The 11,670-nt window shown below is 48.3% G+C and overlaps 1 protein-coding gene across 1 annotated transcript; it reads left to right on the top strand.

Moving 5' to 3' along the window:
* Nucleotides 1-8,254: 8,254 nt before the first annotated feature.
* LOC120849220 lies at nt 8,255-10,821 on the top strand (the record flags this gene model as incomplete). Its single annotated transcript, XM_042288975.1, has 4 exons — nt 8,255-8,260; nt 8,394-8,590; nt 9,750-10,479; nt 10,660-10,821. Coding segments are annotated over exons 1-4 (1,095 nt in total), but the record flags the coding sequence as incomplete, so codon positions are not given.
* Between the last annotated feature and the right edge of the window lie 849 nt (nt 10,822-11,670).

The following is an 11,670-nucleotide window of genomic DNA, read 5'->3' as shown; positions in this document are numbered from 1 at the left end:
TTATGTTAAAGCGAAGAATAGAACCTATAGACGTTTCTCGTTTCCTTTCGCTCTCAGTCACTTCGGTTCCGCATCTGGTATGCGGGACGCAAAAATATTAAAACATTTCACCCTGGAATATGCGAGAAACATATGGGGGAGTACAAACAGAAACGTATGACAATCACGAATTTTTCGCGAACGAAAGCGGTGTGACGAGATCAAAACAACGTTTTAACGCACTCTGGAAGAGACGACATTCGAAAAGTCTGCACCTTTGTGAAAGAAAAAAAAAAAAAAAGGTGTATAGGGATTGATGTCTTGTTAAAACATTTCATAGGCTTGTCCGTGCTGGTAGGTGTGTGTCTTTAAACGGCTATCATTATTACTTGCGCTCTCAGAACATACCGAACATCGCAACAACACTTTTTTTAAGAGTGCGCGCCATCTAGTTGCAGCTGCGCCAATTCTCCAACTCCGCCATTGTTTCGGCACGCACTCTGAGCATGCATTGGGCACGATAGAAAGTATTCACTGGCGGCCATAGCTGTGTGCACGACTGCTGAGCGCGTGGTGGCGAGCTTCCACAGTTCTTTTGTAACGTGCATTTCGCACCCTCAAGATCGCCGGTCTTAGCAGCCGATTAATATGGGCTCGTTCAGAGCATGCGCTATACACATCACCCAGAAATATGGCGCCAAGTGAATACTCCCTATAGGATGGCGTCGGTGTTTGACTTGCACTAGGCACAACGCGAATCGAAAACGAGTGCTGCGCGTCAGTGTTCGGAGAAGACTCGGATCCAATCAGAGGCTTCATGCCCCCATGGATCTTGGATGGATGTAAATGGCTATACCCTTTGTAACGGGCGGTAGCTTGCGCCACCTAGCCCAAGTCTAAAAAAGACAAACATATAATAATAATAATAATAATAATAATAATAATAATAATAATGTATTTTATTTCCCATTCTGGTTGGCAAAAAAGGGTAGGACGTTAGGACAAAAAGCTGCGGTTGCAGTTTGACGAGGTCCTGGCGCCCTAACACACTTTGGCGGGAAAGCAGCATGGGAAACACAACGAAAACAAACACAAAAATGGGCACTGAAACACAATCACGAGAATTCACAAAAAAATATTTTTAAAGTAGAAACAAGTTTCACCACAGATACAAAGACTCCAGGCACTAAAGGTAAAAATTATGCTGTTTGTAATATGATTTTTGCCAACATCCGATTTGATGTCCCATAGATGCTGATACCATTGGCTTCAAGTTTATTAAGTAAGGATGGTAATGCGTATTTTAATGATGCAAAGCCGTAATTCGTACAGGGTATTGAAACGCTCCAAAATTCGCCGTGACGTGTGACATATTTATGGTCTAGTTTTGCTAAGCCAGACAGTGCGAAAAGGAAAGAAATATTATGTTTTAATGCCATATTATACATCACCAGCAGGCGAAATTGGTACAATTGGTCAATAGGAATGACGTTATGTTTAAGAAAAAGATCCCGGGAAGAGTGCAAGAAGGGTCCATTTGCGATAATTCGAAGAACCCTCTTTTGGGTGAGCAGTAGTTTTGTTATATTTTGTGTCGTTGTTTGGCCCCACACTAAATGGCAATACACGTAGTGAGTGTAAATCAAAGAATAATATAAAAGTAATTTAACACCTGTTGGAAAGACATCGCGATTCTTACAAAGGAGACCAATAGATTTACGAACTTTTTGATGTATATAATCAACGTGCTCATTCCATGACAACGATTCAGTGAAATAAAGGCCCAATATTTTTACCGACTTTACCACTTGAAGTGTTGAAGACCCTAAAGTTATTTGAAGCAAATTAGGTACATGTCTATTTCGTGGTAGAAATATCACACATTTAGTTTTTTCCGCGTTTATTTTTAGCCCGTTTACTTTCGTCCACAAATCGATGTTTGAAAGGACTCTTATTGCCGTGCTCTCTATTTCATCCGCTGTGTGGCCCTTAATAAAAATAGTTGAGTCGTCAGCATAAGAAACAAGGTTTGCCTGTGGTACACTATTTTCAATATCATTAATAATAATAATAAATAAGATTGGCCCGAGCACACTACCCTGAGCTATTCCGGTTTCAATCTTTTCAGTGGTTGAAATATAGTTGTTAATGGTAACGAATTGTGTACGGTACTTCAGGTAAGATCTAAATAAATTCAGGGCAGTTCCACGAATACCATAGCGCTCTCAATTTTCCAGGAATTCCTCCCGCCCTCCTAACGATTCTTCTCCCTCTGATTATCACCCGGCAGTGTAGGATATCACCAGGATGACCCCAGAAAAGCGACCTCCAATGTTGCGTGATGAACTTGTGAAAAGGGTTTATTGCGAACCAGTTACGGCGTAGTGTGTCGAACCCTGAGAACTAACCCCAATTCAGAAGCCCACGCTGCGGAAAAAAGTTTTTAATTTCGTGTATGTGTGTGTGTGTGTTGCGTGTTTGAGTACAATATATATTTGCTTCATCTCATATAGATTGCGGAGTTTTAATTTTACTTCCGTTATGGAATTTCTCTTTTTTTACGACCATCGCCTGTTTAAATATACACCTGTTTTGAGGGGAAACAAAAACGTACCTGGCAAAACTCGTTATAATTCTGCTTCCCTACACGAAAAAAAAATTATTCGATCCTATTACACAGTCGTATATGAATGATCGCTTCCGAAACAACCTTCAGTCAAAATGCGTTAAATTATACATACAACCGACGAAAGTTATAAATAAGAAAAACAGACAACAAAAAGCTTTCACGAATAAAAAAAAAAATAGATTACATGCTAAGAAAGCAGAAAGAAAAATACACGTTTCCTTAGCCTATTCATGGTTCTAGGCAACTGTGTGATTACTAAATCAAAACCGGAAGATTTAAAATTCTACCGGCCCACAAGTTTTCTTAGGCTCTCTCCTGTTCGTTTCTGAAACTACGAAAGAAGTTGAAATTATATCTCCGCCAACTGAACAGAAAGAAAGCTGTAACGTACGAACAAAAAATTGTTTGAGAAGAATCCAATTACAGAGTTTCTCTTCCGTTCTCCAAGTTTGACAGGTGGTAGCGCGAAAGCGTACACCTCATGGGACGCAATCTTGGTCATTTCATCCTGTTTACATGGTGGCTCACAATAAAGCTTTGGCAGCTCAACCTTGGTCACTGACGATCGACAGTCTTCATCCACGCCTTTTCTGCGTCTTTCTTTGCCCGGTTTTTTTCTTACTGATATGTTCCTTGAGTTTAAGTGAATTTGCCACAAGTGTGAGGCAAGTCGAAACTTTGTGCTCATTTTTTTTTTCAACTTGTACAATTTAGAAAACAAACCAAAGTGAAGTGAGTAAGCCACATTTACCATCCTTTTGTAACATAAATAATCCAAAAAAGTTTATCGTTGTTTTTACTATCATAGGAATTGTTGTTATAAGTGAATGATAAATGATCTTATCTATCTCCAGATGTCTGAAGGCAGTATACTTCGTTTCACCCTAAGTCCAGACAAAGCCGACGCCACGAGCGCATGGGACAAATCAGAGAGCTTCAAAAGCGCACCATCATGGTGTTCGTCATGTTTGTGTGCGTTTTCCATATCATCGCTGACCCAATCATAAACACAAAAGGCCTAGTGATTTGCGCTTTTGACGATGCCTGAAAACAGACCTAGTGGACTGGTCCTTTTGGGGGACGCCCAAGTTCCTGAGCACGTGGCCCGAATTCTGGAAAGACGGCCAAAGTATAGTGTTGAGCCTAGCTTGAAGGCGCATGAATTGTTGGCTGATGTACGACGAGTGTCGGGAAGGGCAGCGTTTGAGGATAAGGACCACTGTGTTTCGGAGGGGGTTGACTGCCTACAAAAATGTGCTACGAAACGGCCTTCTGCATCTGGGGTGGGTTCTCTACAAAGTGGTGTTACCTATTTTCAAAACAACGATCTCAGTTTGCTACAGGCTGATAAGGAGGGAGGATTTGTTGTGCTACACCGGAACCTACTGAACACTAAGGCTGACGATGCGACTAAGAAGAACTTCGAGATTACCAATCTTAAACCAAAAAGGGTCAAATGTGCGGCACCCAAGTTGTGCAAAGAATTACAACTGTCCAAGCTGGAAAATGAAATTGGAAAGACCACGAAAGGTAATCTTGATGTATTCTTTTCTGTTAAGACACATAAAGTGAATGCACCCCTGCGGACTATCGTTACCGAGAAGGGTGTGTGGCAGAGACAGGTCAGGCGATTCCTTCAAGAGTACTTAAGTCGCATACAGACCTGTGATACGTTTTTGGTGCGCAATTCGCAGAGTGTCATAGATTAGCTCAGTAGTGGTGCAGTCACAGACGAGGGAGGGGGGGGGGGGAGCTTTTCCATAGATGCTGAGCATCTTTTCTATTTCATACCTCATTGCGCTTTGTCTCGGTACGTGAATGTATTGAAAGAAATGGCGAGATTGGCTTCCAGAACGCTAGCGGTGTGTGTACTGATGGGTTTTTAGAGCTTCTCAAGTTTTATCTGGAGTCAAATTTTATCCTATACGCCTCGCAAGTGAGCTCATTTTCGTCTTCTGCGCATGAGAAAGGAAGTAGCGGTGACGTCAGAACGCCGAGCCCTGATTGGCTGATCGCGACCCCCTATCTGAGTGTCGTCTGCTCCTTTGCAACGTCGTCTGCTCGCAACGTCGGCTGCGTCTGTCTTACCTTTCCCGCGACTTTCGGAAGTCGAGCGAGCTCGACTTCGCCTTTCAGAGAGGGCAGACGAAATAAGTCGAGCGGTACGTTGTTTTTTGTCCAACAACTAGCAGACGCGCTTCAAGGAGGGATGTCAAAGGACTCACTGGCGAGGTGTCCCGAGGCGCCGAGGTTTGTTTGCTAAGAACCGAGAGTGAGGGTGGTTAGGGTCCACAAGTTCCCTCCCAAATACTTTTCCCTCCTTTCGTGTGCGGCGAGACTCCTCAATCTTTAACGGCGTCGGCGGATTGGCGCAGTTAACGTCGTCTGCTTTACGTCTGCTAGTCAAGGCGATGGCTGCTTTACCTTTCCTGCGTCTGTCGGAGAGTCACCGCTTTTTTACCGGCGAGAGTCACCGTTGCCTCGGAGTACAAGGAGATCACAAGGGGAAGAGATTGACTTCTTAATCTAAAATTGCCGTCAGCGATCAAAGTATAAGACGGGAAGGGTTCACAGGGGTCGCGCGAGCATATTCCATTGCGTACGCCAGCCGGTCGTGGGCAGACGGTCGCCGAGTTGGAGTGCCTGCTAGGCTTATCTGCCGTGCTCGCTTGGTCGTTGTCGGTGGAATCGTGGCCGTTGGAGCTTTTCCCGGGTGTTTGTGGATCCAGCGGTATTGTTCGTCGTGGTCTGTTTCAAGTACTTTTTACTTGCTGTGCTGTGTGTACTTTCTTGCTGCTTGAAGTCGCGACGCGTGAGAAGCGCACGTAGATAAATAAAGGTTCGTGGGTCGTAGCGACCGCGACGCTGTCGGCCATGCTGATTTGATCGTAAGAAGTGCGTGAGACAGCTTCGGAGCTGTCGTAGGATTTCGTCGTAACCTGCGCAAGTTTTGTATTACGCACATTTTTGGCGTAAGATCGTTCTGTGAACCTGGCCTCTGCACTTTCGAAAGTCGCAGGAAAGGTAAGACAGATGCAGACAACGTTGCGAGCAGACGACGTTTCAAAGAAGCAGACGACGCTCAGATAGGGGGTCGCGATCAGCCAATCAGGGCTCGGCGTTCTGACGTCACCGCTACCCCCTGCGCAAGGAGAAGACGAGCTTGCCCTCCGCATTTAACGGTAAGCTTTACTTTCAGAAAAAAAGGAATTTGTATCGGTTCGTCTGTGGCGCCTGTGCTTTGTGATATTTTTTTAGCCAAGTGCGATAGGACCATTTCTGAAAAACTGTATGACAAGCGCGTTTGTAAAGTGTTTCGTTACGTGGATGACTTTTTGGTTTTGTTTATTAGGTTGAGGGCGTATGTGAGGCAGATGTCGTGAGGCCTGTTTTAGAAGTTTTCACACATCATTTGGAGGGGCTCACTTTCACTCACGAACTTCAGGATGGGGCTTACCTACAATTTTGGGTTTTGAGATTAGAATTCATTGCTAAACACGTTTGCTGGTCTTATCACCCACGCTGAAAGAAGGGTCTTCTTCCATATGATTCATCGCACCCTAAGCTGGTCAAGAGAAGCATTGCCTTGTCTTGCCTACAAGCTGCACTCGAGAAGTCATGTCATCATGTGGTTAACGATAGCTTTCCCGGCAGGTTGAGAGACTGAGAGTGGTAGGTTTCCTAACTTCGGTTTTATTGAGCGTCGCGGAGGGTTTGTTAAAGAAACTCAAGGGGGAACCCCGTCCCCGGACAAAAACGCCAAATAAGAGACCGCTCGTAATACCGCATCTCCATAAAATTTCACACAACTTGAAAAAAGTTGCCTTGAGGTACGATGTGCCATTGGTGTTTTTCGCTCCGTGTAAGCTGGCGCAACTATGCGCGAGAGTTGGCGATAAGAAGGACAAAGGCCCCGCTTGCTCGGTGAAGCATGAGAATCAATATGTTGTTTGCAAGATGAGAGTTGTGTACACGATTCCACTAACGTGTGGAAAATCCTACGTCGGTCAGACTTGCAGATGTGTTAATCACAAACTGCGGGAGCATGACTTGTCGTTGCGATCAGTGGTGGGAGCTGTAGGGGGGCATCTGCCATGGCATTGTCATGGATGTGGGTGCACACATATCTTCAGTAAGACTGGTATCATTGGCAATGGGAGGGACAGAGTGAATAGAGAAATTTTAGAGGCGCACACAACTATCAAAGCAGGCCCCAACTGCGTAAGCCAAACGTCACTGGGCCTGAGTAGTAAACAGTTTTTTTTTTTTTTTTGGACACGTGGTGAATGTATCATGTGATGTAGGCCGGGTCGCTGTTTTCTTTGTTTTGTTTTCATGTGATTAAATTTCAGTTGAGAGTCAGCGCAATTGTCCTGTTTGCACTTCTTCCGTTTACTGTGCGCTGTTTTCCTTTTTGCCAGCATGAACCAACTAACCCACATCGCCACCCTTATTTACTTCTACTGGTGTTGTAGCTGTCCTTTTCATGTTTTTTTTTCTTTTTTCTTGATGTTCCTGTACCACCACGGGCATATGCGTCTCGCAGGAACTTCTTTTCAGTTTCCTGTAGGTCAATAGAGGGTGAACTGATGCAGTTGTCTTCTTTTCCTTCTATGGCTAAGGCCTCAAGCATTTCTCGAGAAAAATTCTCGTCACCCTTCGAATCCGAACATTCAAAAATTTTTAAACAAGGGGTGGCCACTGCAGCTCCTTCAGCCAGCCTCAGAAAAACTTTGAGACCCTAATGTCCAAGTTTTATGAGGCCGGATATCTGAAGCCCTTCCTGGCCTCCATTGGTGAAAATATTTGCCGCAATATAAAAAAAAACAAAAAAACTTGTCTGCATTGACCTCGATACGCCAAAGAAGATCTCACGCTCTAGTGTGAATGAGCCAAAGAAGATCTCACGTTTCCAATGTGAATTAGTGCCACTAAATAAGCTACGCTTCAGAGTAACGACACTTGACCATATTGTGTCTTAAAATCATGGTTGCCAGTTATCTGAAGCTTTATCTGAAATCACAGGAAATGCTTTTCCGCCCTCCACAAATGTTTAAACCTTCCGCGACAGAGCAATGCAATAATACATGACCTTCCTATCACCGAATCTAATGCTGAGGAAGTCGCACTTTTGAATTATGAGGATCGGCCGTAGCGTCTGTTCTGCATACGAGCCAAAATGGCGGCGCCCACAACAATGTCGGGGAACGGAGTGCCGATACTCTAAGCGCAGCTTATATAGTGGCTCTAGTGTGAATGAGCGGTAACCACTCATTCACACTGGAAGCGGATCAGCGTTCGCAAAGCGGTTGCGAACGCAGTACAATTGCACGCGCACTCGATGACATCAAGTGCGCGTGCAATTGTACTGGATTTTTATATAGACGATTGCAAGCTGGGCGACTGGCCACCGCCATTTCTCTGCTCGAGCAGGCACGCCCGTGCGATTACGAGCTTGCGAAAGCTACGTTCACCCGCGCGTTGCACGCGCTTGCACGCATGGGGCACCACTGGTGGCGCCATGCTTGCAATTGTCTATAACCGCGTTCGCAACCGCTTTGCGAACGCGGATCCGCTTCCAGTGTGAGCGAGCGGTTACGGTGGTCCTATATTGCCACAGTTAACAAACACCTCGATTGTTCGCGCATGACAGCGCGCCTCGGTCTTTTTCGGTTCTGCACGGGGCTCGCGCCTGGCGCTCTCTCGTGCCCCGCGCAATCTCGAAGAGCTGCCAGCAGATCGACCGGACCGGCCCTTCGCATTTCCTTTTGATCCTGCTTTGCAGTACGCTCATCAAACCCTTCTTGGGTCCTACCACTGCCAACGTCTCCTTCGCCTACGTGACATCTGGAGGAGGTGCGGGGTACGACGTATGCCCCGTACTCCTCTTAGCAGCCGAGATAACAGTCCTCGCCGACCAAGCCCCATTGACGTCACCCCCGTGCACTGTAGAAGCCGTCGCCTACAAGGTCTGTCCCCGGAGTGCGAATTTCTTTCTGTGAAGAGGACAAGAAAAAAAGAAAAATGAAAGCCGCTTACAACTCCCTGTAACGCCGAATTAGAGCGCAGCTCTTGAGGAGGAGGAGGCAAGGGCACTGGGGGGGAGGCTTAAACTAACCAGGGGGGGGTCACGTGACCTTGGGGGTCACGTGACCCCCAATGCCGATGTCATCACTGACGTCACTGATGACGTCATCAGTGACGATGACGATGCGGGTACCGATGACGTCATTAGTGACGTCACTGATGACTTCACCAGTGATGATGACGATGACGATGCGAATGTCGGTGACGTCATCAGTGACGTCGCTGATGACGTCATCAGTGATGATGACGATGACGATGCGGATGCCGGTGACGACATCAGTGATGTCACTGATGACGTCATCAGTGATGATGACGATGACAATGCGGATGTCGGTAACGTCATCAGTGATGATGACGATGACGATGCGGATGCCGGTGACGTCATCAGTGATGATGACAATGAAGATGTGGATGCCGGTGACGTCATCAGTGATGATGACGATGACGATGTGGATGCCGGTGACGTCATCAGTGATGATGACGATGACGATGTGGATGCCGGTGACGTCATCAGTGATGATGACGATGACGATGCGGATGCCGGTGACGTCATCAGTGATGATGACGATGACGATGCGGATGCCGGTGACGTCGTCAGTGATGATGACGATGACGATGTGAATGCCGGTGACGTCATCAGTGATGACGATGACGATGTGGATGCCGGTGACGTCATCAGTGATGATGACGATGACGATGCGGATGCCGGTGACGTCATCAGTGATGATGACGATGACGATGTGGATGCCGGTGACGTCATCAGTGATGATGACGATGACGATGTGGATGCCGGTGACGTCATCAGTGACGATGACGTCATCGGGGGGTCACGCGACATCGGCGGGGGTCACGTGACCTCGAGGAGGGGCTCACGTGACCTCGGGGGGTCACGTGACCCCCATGAGGTCACGTGACCCCGGTGGGGGGCTCGCGCGGTGCATTATGGGACATTTCCCATGATGCACCGCGCGGTTACGCCGACGGCGACGGCGACGGCGACGGCGACGCCGCTCAAGCCGGAAACGGGCCCCTAAGAGCTGCGCTCTAAAACAACAATGGCCAACAACCGGGAAGAACGCCCACAACCATCGCCGGTCATCTTCCAACGACCACGGGACCCCCCTTTTTTTCACGGGTTTCCGCAAGAAGATGCCGACGACTGGCTGGAACAGTTCGAGCGGGTGGCTGCCTTTAACAGGTGGAGTGCTGAACAAAAACTCAACCATGTGTTTTTCGCGCTAGAAGACTGGGCAAGGACGTGGTTTGAGAACCAGGAACGCCTACTGATAACGTGGGACTCGTTCACGGCTCGCTTTCTACAATCATTTTCCACGGTCCTACGAAAAAAGCGAGCCGAGCTGCTGCTCCAAACACGTCTTCAGCACCCCAACGAGACAGTGGTGGTCTTTGTTGAAGAAATGAAACGTTTGTTCCGGCGCGCCGACCCCGACATGACCGAAGACAAAAAGCTCCGGATCCTTATAAGGGGAGTGAAAGAACAGCTCTTCGCCGGAGTAGTACGCAACCCTCCAAAGACTATTGCGGAGTTTTTCGCCGAAGCCTCAACCATTGAGCGGACCCTAATTGACATGCGAACGAGGCAGTACGACCGACAGGTGCCAGCGATTTCCGCCAACTACGGCGAAACCCGTGGAGTTGACGCCCAGACGTTGCGGGACACCGTTCGAATCGTCGTGCGCGAAGAGCTGCGGAAGCTATTTCCAACGACGCAGCAACCTCAAGTCTCATCATTGCCCGAGGTCATACGAGAAGAACTGCAGCAGGCGTTGAGCTCAATGGATATTTCACCAGAAGCCCGACGACCCCAGGCTATGACGTATGCTGCCGCTGCTCGTAGACCTGCCCACCTCCCGAACCCTCAATGGGAACCATTATCAGATCACCGTCCGCCTCCCCCCAACACTTTTCCTGCCACCCCACGACGCCCTGGCACGCCGAAGAGCGAAATCTGGCGCACGCCTGATCACCGCCCTCTCTGCTTTCACTGTGGAAAAGCCGGTCACGTATACCGCTTCTGCCCATACCGCCGACTTGGACTTCGAGGTTTTTCTGGTGACGCTCCACGACCCCGGGTTGGAGAGCGACCACAAGAAATCCAACACTATTTAGCTGAGCTGGGCGAGGACCCCGGCGCTTCTCACGGTCTCCATCGCCTAGTCGATCTGTCTCGCCACAACGCCGTCCCTCTTCAGAAGGCGCGAGACGCAGGTCGCCCAGCCCCGGTAGGGGAAACTGAGGGCAGCAACCCCCGGAGGTGGGGTTGCTGTACAGCACGGTCGCGAACATCCTCCCAACCAGCACCGACGCAGCCGCGATTCGACGTCACGACGTCCCGACGACGCCCTGCCGGCCACTACCGACCTGAACGTATCTCTCGACGGACGCGACATAACCGCTCTTGTCGGCACGGGTGCTGACACACTCCGTTATCAGCGGACAGTTTGCAAGAGCTCTAAAGAAAGTGACGACCCCCTGGGACGGCCCTCTGATTCGTACAGCGGGCGGTCATCTTGTGACTCCCACCGGACGATGTACAGCGAGGGTTACAATCCGCCATTTTACTTATCCTGCGACATTCGTCGTCTTGCACCAGTGCTCGCGGGACGTTATCCTGGGTATGGATTTTCTTCTTGAGCACAGCGCTGTCATCGATCTCAAATCAAAGTCGGTCACATTTTCTACAGAGCACGCCATCCCGCCCAACGTCCAGCCGACGTCACTTACACTACTCGACGAACATGTTACGTTACCACCCCACTCAAGTGTCCTTGTCTCTGTAACAGCTGCCGTATCCAGAGATTACGAGGGAGTCGTTGAAAGCAACAGATCTCTGCTGCTTTAACGAGGAATCTCGGTTGCGAGAGGAGCCGCTCGCCTTGAACAAAGACAAGCGATTATCCTGCTAACAAACTTCACTTCGGAATACCAACATCTCAGCCGGGGCACCTCACTCG

This window comes from Ixodes scapularis, unplaced genomic scaffold (assembly GCF_016920785.2).
Source record: "Ixodes scapularis isolate PalLabHiFi unplaced genomic scaffold, ASM1692078v2 PGA_scaffold11__112_contigs__length_91849675, whole genome shotgun sequence".
Taxonomy (NCBI): domain Eukaryota; kingdom Metazoa; phylum Arthropoda; class Arachnida; order Ixodida; family Ixodidae; genus Ixodes; species Ixodes scapularis.
The sequence above is the reverse complement of the archived record's forward strand: the minus strand, read 5'-3'. Positions and strand labels throughout refer to the sequence as shown.